This window comes from Panthera leo, chromosome D4 (assembly GCF_018350215.1).
Source record: "Panthera leo isolate Ple1 chromosome D4, P.leo_Ple1_pat1.1, whole genome shotgun sequence".
In the NCBI taxonomy this organism is placed as follows: Eukaryota; Metazoa; Chordata; class Mammalia; order Carnivora; family Felidae; genus Panthera; species Panthera leo.
The window spans coordinates 93,192,901-93,200,774 of record NC_056691.1 but is presented as its reverse complement, the minus strand read 5'-3'; the positions used below and the strand labels follow the sequence as shown (position 1 = coordinate 93,200,774).

The window sequence follows — 7,874 nt, the reverse complement described above, 5'->3', positions numbered from 1 at the left end:
AGTCGAGGCGGGGCGGCTGTCGGTGTCCGCTCTTTGGAGCCGATGGGCTTGGGGGCGCGCGGACGACCGCCGCGGCGACGTGTGCGCGCGTTTCCCCTCAGTAGACACGCGGCAGGGCGGAGCGAGCCCCGCAGCGCCGAGGGCCGTTCCCGCTCCTTGCCGGCCCCCTCGGGTGAGCCCGCCGCCTCCCGCAGTCCTGGCCGCCGCACTTAGGGGTGTGTGGCGGGCTCGCCGGCGTGTGCGCCTCCCTGGCTTGTCTGAAGCTGCCCCAGAAAGCGCCTCCTGCTCTCCGCACCCCCCTTCCCTAGCGGGGGTCATCCCCGAGGCCCCTGCGGGTCTTTCCCCCACACAGGGCTCTGCCGGTAGTGCCAGCGGTGCCCTCGTGCGTCCGTCCCTGCACATGCCGACAGCAGGGAGAAGGTGGTATCTGGAGGGTGGATCACAGGGCTCTCCAGCTGAGGGCGCGGGAGCCCACCCCTGGATACCTAGCCGGGGTGGGGTGGGGTGGTTCTGCCCCCCCCCCCCCCCCCCCCCCCCCGCCCAGCGTGTCAGACTCACTAGGTGGTCCCTGGCCTCCCTGAGATCCTGGCGAAGAGCTGGGTGGGAGCTCGAGGGGCCTCCTGGGCCGCCCAGAGCAGGTGCGGGCTCAGCGTGTGGACTCTTGCTCTCTTGGATGCACGGAGCTGGGAACCCCTGGTTGCCGTTCCCAGCACCCGTGCCGGTCAGAAACTGCGCTCGCCAGGCCAGGGATCAATCACGGCATCTTGCGTTTATTGGGAATCCGCCACGTTCTGTGGGAAATCAAAGAGTTTGGCAGCCTCTCAGAAGTCCGTGGCTTCCTTATCGGTTGTCTGGGGAGGGACAGTTTTGTGCTGAGGGGCCCGTCCTGCCTCTTGAGTGCAGTGTGCACAGCAGCGCGCACCTGTGAGCGGTGACCTAGGGCTCCACCCGTGTTCCTGGTTTGGGGACGTGCTTCAATCCTGTAAGCTGCAAACCCTGTGGAAAAGCCTTTCTGAAGGCTCTTGTGCCCCCGGATCTCTGGGCCGTGTTTGAAACTTTACGCGCAGCTGTAATTCTTGTACAATAAACGGGGTCTTTAAAAACAGGCCATTTCAGTAGCTTCCCCAGCTGGTGTAGGAAAGAGGCTGCACGGTCATTGGGCTGTGGCAGTGAGGAGCAGCAGCTGTGGGCAGGACCCCGGACCTGGGCCCCCGCCTTGGCTGGCCCTCCTCTGTCCCAGGCCCTCTGGTTGCCAGCGGAGCAGCTGGGAGAAGCGTCGTAAGGCACGCGGTTCAGCTCTGAGGTCTGCGAAGGACTGGCACAGCGCGGGTGGGAGCAGAGTCCTCCTCCGGGCTTTGGGCCTGGCCCCGACCCCGCCGCCACGCCCAGGTCCGGGTGCGGGGACACGCGTCCACCCTCCGCTGGTCCACTACAAGCCACTGGAGGAGTCAGCAGCCTCTGAACCCACCGCCCAGGTGACATCCTTGCCCTGGGGAAACCGGCTTCCGTGGCGGTGTCGCCGCAGTGTGAGGGCGTGGGAGCAGGCGGCCTGGCGGGGCGGCAGGCTGCATTCCACGCCGCCCTTCGCATCAGCGGGCGGGGAGGTGCCCCCGTGCTGCTTTCCGGAGGGGAGAGCGGCAGGGCTAGGGGCCAGGGCCAGCGGGTCTTCCCCAGCCTCGGTGGGGCCGCAGGGGTGCAGCGTGGGGACCGTGGCCCCGTACGTGGAGTCTGTGTCTCCCTCCAGAGAGCGCGGGAGGTCCGTGAGCACCACGATCTGTCGGAAGCTACTGGCAAGCTGGTTGGGGGACGGTGCTCCCCGCCTGCTTATATTTCAGACTAATTAGCCACCACGTGCGGCCACTGGAATTGGTCCCACTGGTTGTTGGGGAAAAGACCTAAAATTCAGCAGCCTGAACCAACCGCAGCCCTGGCCGAGGAGCCAAGGCCTCCAAGGGAGATTGAGAGAATTCAGTTTTAGGTGTGCAGGCTGTGCGGGGGGGGGGGTAGGTGGTGGGCACTGGGGGGCTGGAGGGCTAGGCTGCGACACCCCCCCCCCCCCCCCCCGCCATGCCAGGTACTTGGTCAGCTGCAAGAGAGGGAGGGAGCAGCACCTTTGGTAGGTCACCCTGCGGGGGACGGACACCGTCCCCTCCTCTCGCCTCGTCCGTCCGTGGGTCTGCAGAAAAGCTGGGGTGGCCGGCGCTCCCCGCCGGGCGGATCTGCGCGTAGGGCTTGAGGTGCCGCCGTCCTCACGTACGTCTCCGTTGCGACAGAGGCAGGCCTGCTGCCCTCCCCCAGGACGCCGCACCTCTGCCTCTCGCCCAGACCTCACAGCCAGGAGCACGGCCAAAGAGCCCTGTTTGGTCACTTGTGTCCCCAGGAATGATGACGGGACCAGTGCCACCCCTCAGGACCCCGGGGTTGGCAGGCCAGAGAGCAAGTCAGGGCTGCAGAGCCCTGGCCCGGTTCTCATCCAGGATCAGCGGGGATGGGAACTCCCGGCCTTGCAGATACACCTCCAGAGCCTGGAAACAAGGATGTCATTATGTCCACACGTTCACCTCTGTCCCCAGGTGGGGTCCATATTCTGCCTTGAGCCCGTGTGGGGTAGGGCCAGACTCGCTCCCGGCACTAAGGGTCGGATGCCACTTGCAGACCCAGGCCCTCTTGAGCCCAGATCGTCTCAAAGGGTCCACGCCAGCATTCCTTCCTTGCAAGGCTCCCACAAAGCCTGGCTGGAACCCTAGCCTCTGGCCTCACCTGATATCCTCCTGGCCTCTCCTGGTCCTTGGAGGCCTCCTGATGCCTCACCCACCCTACGTCCTAGAAGGTCCTCTGTATCTGAAGAACTACTTGTCTCATCGGTAACGTCAGGCAGAGCTGTGACTTTCCGCCCCAGCATCCACCACTCCCCAGCCCTCCTCCCGATCATGCATCCCTACCCCAGAAAAGACCTGAACGAGCCAGTCAACTCTCACCTCTCCAGAGTAGGATACCAAAGGCGAGATCTCACAGATGGCAGGAGGCTCTCCGCTGCTGGGCAAGCTGTGGGAGCCCATGTGTCAGCACCTGCTCCAGGGTGTGTGCCCTGGGGCTGGCCTTGCCTGGCCCAGCTCCCATAGATCTTTTCTCAGCACCACTCCCTTCCACGGCACCCCCAGAGCCCTCGGCAAACTGCCCCCGACTTGAGTGATCAGCTCTGATCTGGGCTGGAAGACACCCCTCAGCCCTGCAGGTACCCCGCACAGGTCCCCCTGGGCAGCGCGATTTAGGTGGTGGCTCTGTCGTTTCCTTTTCCAGTCCCGGAACGTGACCTGCATTGCTGTTTTCTACACATCATGCCTAGCTCTTGGATTCAGAGCTTACAGATGAGTCAGGAAGGCTGGCAGCCACTCACCTTCCCCGAGGCCCTGAGCAGACCTTGAGGAGTTGGGCTCAAAGCTGCAGGCAGTCACTGTATGGCTGGGCCGGGTGCGTGGCCACCCATACTCCGCGTGGTGCTGGAGCCCAAGCTCCCAGCGCAGCTCAGACAGCAGTGGAGCCGGCAAGGGCCTGGGGTGGGGAGCTGGACCCTGACACCCTTGTCCTTTGAGGAGCATGCTGACGGGCACACTCACCTGGGCAGCTCAGGGAGCCGCGCCCCACACGCGTCCAGAAAGTGGGCCCCTGCCTGCAGGGCCCAGCGGTAATGCTGCAGGAGCAGGGCGCACCGAGTCGTGGTGGGGTTGTCGCTAGCAGCTGAGGCAGCGTTCTTCAGAGGAGAAAACTCCTCCTCCCGAGACACTTCGAAGGCCACGAAGTTCCTGTGCGGACGACAGCTGGTGACCAGATGTCCTGACCCAGAGGCCCTGGTCCTGGGCAGGCAAAGCCTGCACCGGGCTCACAATGACTAAATGGTGGTCTGTTCCACGCAGGAGGCCCCACAGTCACTGCGTGTGTCTTTGTTTCTGAGATCCCTGGAGCTGCCTGATTCCCCCCCCCCCACCCCATTCCCACCTGCCAAACCCACAGACCCTGAGACCCCAGATTGAGGGCCAAGTCCCCTGGGAGTCCCCCAGCCACCGGCCCGGGAACAGCCTCCTAACCCCGGCCAGGAGCAGACGGAAGGCTCAGGAGTGGCAGGGGTGGCCCCCAAAGCACAGCCCCAAGACTGCAACCGCTCCAGAGGTCACCATGCTCACACTGCAGGGGCAGTGTGAGCCCCCTTCTCCTGCCCCCTTCTCCTGGAGCCCGCCTACAGCCCCTAGCCCCCCACTGCAAAAGTGCACCCCCACTGTCCCCCACAAGCCTCCACTTCCCAGCCCAACTAGGTCTCAGAACCCACCACCAAAACAAGGAGAGGAGAGAAAGAAAAAAATGAACGACTTTTGCCACTAACTTAGCGAACGGGAACACATCAAACACAAACTTCTCCATCTTTATCCCATTTGGTTTTAGCGGCTTTACCAGATTTCCCTCCTCATCCACGTACGGGACCTTCTTCACAGCCACGTGTGGCTTCAGCAAGGGCTCAAACTCACTTGGGGGTGGGGGGGAGACAGGAGAACAAAAGAAGGAAAGACACGGTTCAGACGGGACACCCCTGGGAGCCCCCTCCCCACCTCTCTGCACACCTGGCCAGGCAGGATGGGCCGACAGACGGACACCGCAGGGCACAGGAGCCCCGGGAGTGAGCCCTGTCTCTGGAAGGACACAGGCACCCTCTTACGCTCCCCAGCCCGCGAGAGAGACTGGCACCACTGGCCACATCCCCCCCCAGGTGAAATGGCAGCTGGCAAGTCGCAGGGCAGAGGTGGGGCCTGGGGCCACAGCCACCGTGTGGGGAGGAAGAGCAGGCCAACCGGGCCCCAGAGCCTCATACCAGCTGCTAGAGGTCTGGTGGCATTGGCCGACTTAAATGCACCCCAACCCAGGCTGGCCCCTGACCGCAGCCCCACTGGGCTCAGGCCAGCCTCCCTGGCCAGCACCCTTGGCCACCTGCTGAGCACACCTGACGACAGCCCGGAGGAAGCCTCGAGTGAAAAAGTGGTTGCAGATGTTGCCCAGGTGGTAGAGGAGGCTCCCATCGGGCCCGCGAAGCCGTGCGGTCTCGGGGCTGATCTCGCTGTACTCCACCACCTGAGGGACTCCGTCCACCTGGCACACCACCCCCACGGGCTCCTCCGGGGACGCCTTTGCCACCACCTGCAGCCGAGGCAGAGACAGGAAAGGCTGGCGGGGGCGGGGCCGGGGGCGGGGCCGGGGCGGGGCGGGGCGAGGCAGGCAGCCGGGCAGTGGGCGGGGAAGCTCACCTTGGCCCCACAGTCTGCGCCGCGCAGCACGCAAAAGCCGATGAAGACAGGGTCAGCCAGCCGCACGAGAATGTTGTCCACACAGTACACGTGCACAAACTCCACTCCCCGACGCTCCATGTCCTCTAGAATCTGGTGGTCCGACAGTGCGCGGTACAGCCCTCCGTTGCCATCTGCCAAGGGAGAAAGGGACCAGTCCCCCGGGCTTCAGCCATCCAGTCCAGAGCCTGCTGGAGGCAGGAGAGGCCCCTGGGGCTGGACCTTGTACCTGAGGCAGCTCTGTGTCACTATCCAAGTAGCGCTATGGCTGTGTCATGCAACACATGGGAATCAAGGCCCAGAGAGAGGAGGCCAGTCGCCCAGGACCACACAGCCTTCTAGCATAACGTTCTGGCCTGGCCACCCGCAGCCCTCCTGACCTCCGATTAGCTCCTTGTTCTAGAGCAGGCAGCGCTTCCCTGACTCAGGGGCGGGGCATACCTGGGGCCATGGCAACCTTGTCTTTCTTCTCCAGGATGGCCCTGCCATCAAAGGTCACAGCAGGCAGCATGCGCTGCTCAAACATGATCACGTTGTTGGGGTCCAGGTGGAAGAAGTCGTGCTCCTTGAAGAACCTGGCGGTGGGCTCCAGCGTGAACTCACTTGTCATGATGTACCTGCGAGGAGAGGCAGGGCTGAGCAGGCCCTTGGAAGGGCCCGGCCGCTCGGGGATCCAGGGCTCCCGTAGGGGCTGGCGTCGGAGTCCCGGCTGGGGCTGGGCGTTGGGGGTTGGGACTCGAGTCTTGGTGTGGGGCAGGGCTGATGCTGCGTGGGCAGGGGGATCATTCTGGGGAGAAGGCGAGGAGGGAAAGGCACACCAGGGTATGGCGCACTGGGTCCCGCTGCGCTCGCCGGCCAGCTGCTCCACCCGCCGAATCCGTTCTGCCTGCAGCTGGTACAGGCTCTTCCGGCTGGGCAGCCCCACCTGATACATGCCCTTGGGGTAGGTCACGCCTAGGCGCGTGCCCTGCCCACCAGCCAGCAGCAGCACAGCCACCTTGCTCAGGGCGATCTGGTGGAAACCTGGGGGCAGAGGGTGCCGTGAGGGGACTCCTGGGACCTGCCATATAACCACCCCCTCACTTCAGAGCAAGCCAGACGTGTGCCCAGGGCTCTAAAACTTCTGAGAGCCACAGAACAGAGATCTCCAAATAACGTTCCGACTTCACGTGGGCCAGGGCCCCATCCAAATCTGACCTTGTCCAGACCCATCAGAGGTCCTGATGATGTCCTCCAGGGCTTATTCCCAGCCTGGGTCCTTCAGAGGGAACACCAGGTCAGACAGGTCAGAGCAGTCTGGTGGGGGCCCTGGGCAGGCTTCCCTCCAGGAGCACCTGCCTCACCCGTAAGGCCAAGAAGCCAAGAGTGCACCCGGGGCCAGCGCGGTTGTGAAACGGAGCGTGTACAAATGTGCAAGGGGTTCCCTGCTGTCAGTACGCTTGTGGCCCGGGCAGCTGACCATCCAGGTGTGCGCCTGCACAAAGCTCTCGCTCGAGGGGGAAGCCGCCTGAGGGCGGCTGCCCCCTTGGCAGCTTTTGGAGCCCTACACCTGAGTCGCGAGCTGGTGTGTGAACGGAGACCCCACAAAGGAACGAGGCGCGCCAAACTCCTCCAAGTACAAGCTCTCCTGTCACCCCACTTTGGGCAAGGCCCCCTGCGCCGGCCAGGCCCACCCCGACCGGGGACCCCCGCCCCGCCCCGCCTACCTTCCTCCTCCCAGAGCCGCCGCGTCTCAGGGTCGCACCGGCTCGCGCTGCCCACGCGCTCAGGGGGCAGGGGCCGCAGGCGCGCGGCCAGGCCGGGCTCCGGGCCCGGGGGGCACGCGCGGGCCGCAGCCGCGCGCCGGCAGTGCTCGCGCAGCGCCTCGGGCTCCAGCGCCTCCAGCTCGGCCAGGAGCGCGGCGCGCGGCCCCGGAGCCAGCTCGGCGCAGAAGCGCAGCAGGTGTTCCTGGCCCGCGCGCTGCAGCCGGGCGCGCACGTCCCGCTCCGAAGCCATGTCGCCGCGGTCGGCCGCGTCGGCACTCGTGACTCGCGCGCTCCTACCGGCGTCACGGGACCCGGCGGGCGGTGGCGACCCCCGGAGGGGCGGGGGCCAGGGCGCCACGCCCCCGACCCCGCCTCCGAGTGCCCCCTCCTTCCTCCGGCCCCGCCCCTCCTCCAGGGGCCGCCTTCCCTCTCCCGCCTGACTCCGCCCCTATCCGCTCGGCGCCGGACACTGAGGGGCCGAGTCAGAGGGCTAGCGACGCCCGAGGCGTGGGGGCCCGGGGGCCCCCGAGTCGGGAAACCCCTGATCCCCGGCGCGTGAGGGCGGACTTCAGTTCTAACGTACCCCCCTCTGGACCCCACAGCCCTGAGGGTCAGGGCACCCGACGTGGAGACTGTGTTCGCCTTGACCAAGACCCCTGGCGTCTGGGCTGGGGAGGATAGAGTCGGATCGTCTGTAGGGTCGGCTGTCCGGATGCCGCCAAGGCCTCCCAAGAGGGCCACCCAGCACCCGCGGGGGGCTTCCTCCTTCACGCCCTTCGTCCTTCGCATTGCCACGTAA

At 65.5% G+C, this 7,874-nt stretch overlaps 1 protein-coding gene across 3 annotated transcripts; it reads right to left on the bottom strand.

The window, feature by feature from the left end:
• Positions 1–750: 750 nt before the first annotated feature.
• On the bottom strand, positions 751–7,352 carry UAP1L1 (UDP-N-acetylglucosamine pyrophosphorylase 1 like 1). 3 transcript variants are annotated; one of them, XM_042913681.1, is made up of 10 exons: positions 7,037–7,352; positions 6,149–6,353; positions 5,772–5,947; positions 5,292–5,464; positions 4,991–5,184; positions 4,379–4,519; positions 3,618–3,803; positions 2,979–3,045; positions 2,112–2,525; positions 751–1,946 (listed from the first exon to the last, which is right to left on the bottom strand). In XM_042913681.1, exons 1-9 carry the CDS (start codon positions 7,323–7,325, stop codon positions 2,442–2,444), a joined length of 1,515 nt encoding a protein of 504 aa, XP_042769615.1. In that variant the 5' UTR covers positions 7,326–7,352; the 3' UTR covers positions 751–1,946; positions 2,112–2,441. The 3 variants fall into 3 exon arrangements, with proteins under 3 accessions (XP_042769615.1, XP_042769614.1, XP_042769616.1); XM_042913680.1 differs by having other exon boundaries at positions 751–1,875; XM_042913682.1 differs by having other exon boundaries at positions 751–1,820.
• Between the last annotated feature and the right edge of the window lie 522 nt (positions 7,353–7,874).

Excerpts from the sequence above, each read along its gene's own strand:
- UAP1L1 (XM_042913681.1), bottom strand. The coding sequence starts at position 7,325 with ATGGCTTCGGAGCGGGACGTGCGCGCCCGGCTGCAGCGCGCGGGCCAG. Across the intron at positions 4,520-4,990 it reads TTCCTCCGGGCTGTCGTCAG|TGAGTTTGAGCCCTTGCTGA; the intron begins GTGTGCTCAGCA and ends CCCACCCCCAAG. Across the intron at positions 3,804-4,378 it reads GATGTGTTCCCGTTCGCTAA|GAACTTCGTGGCCTTCGAAG; the intron begins GTTAGTGGCAAA and ends TCGTCCGCACAG.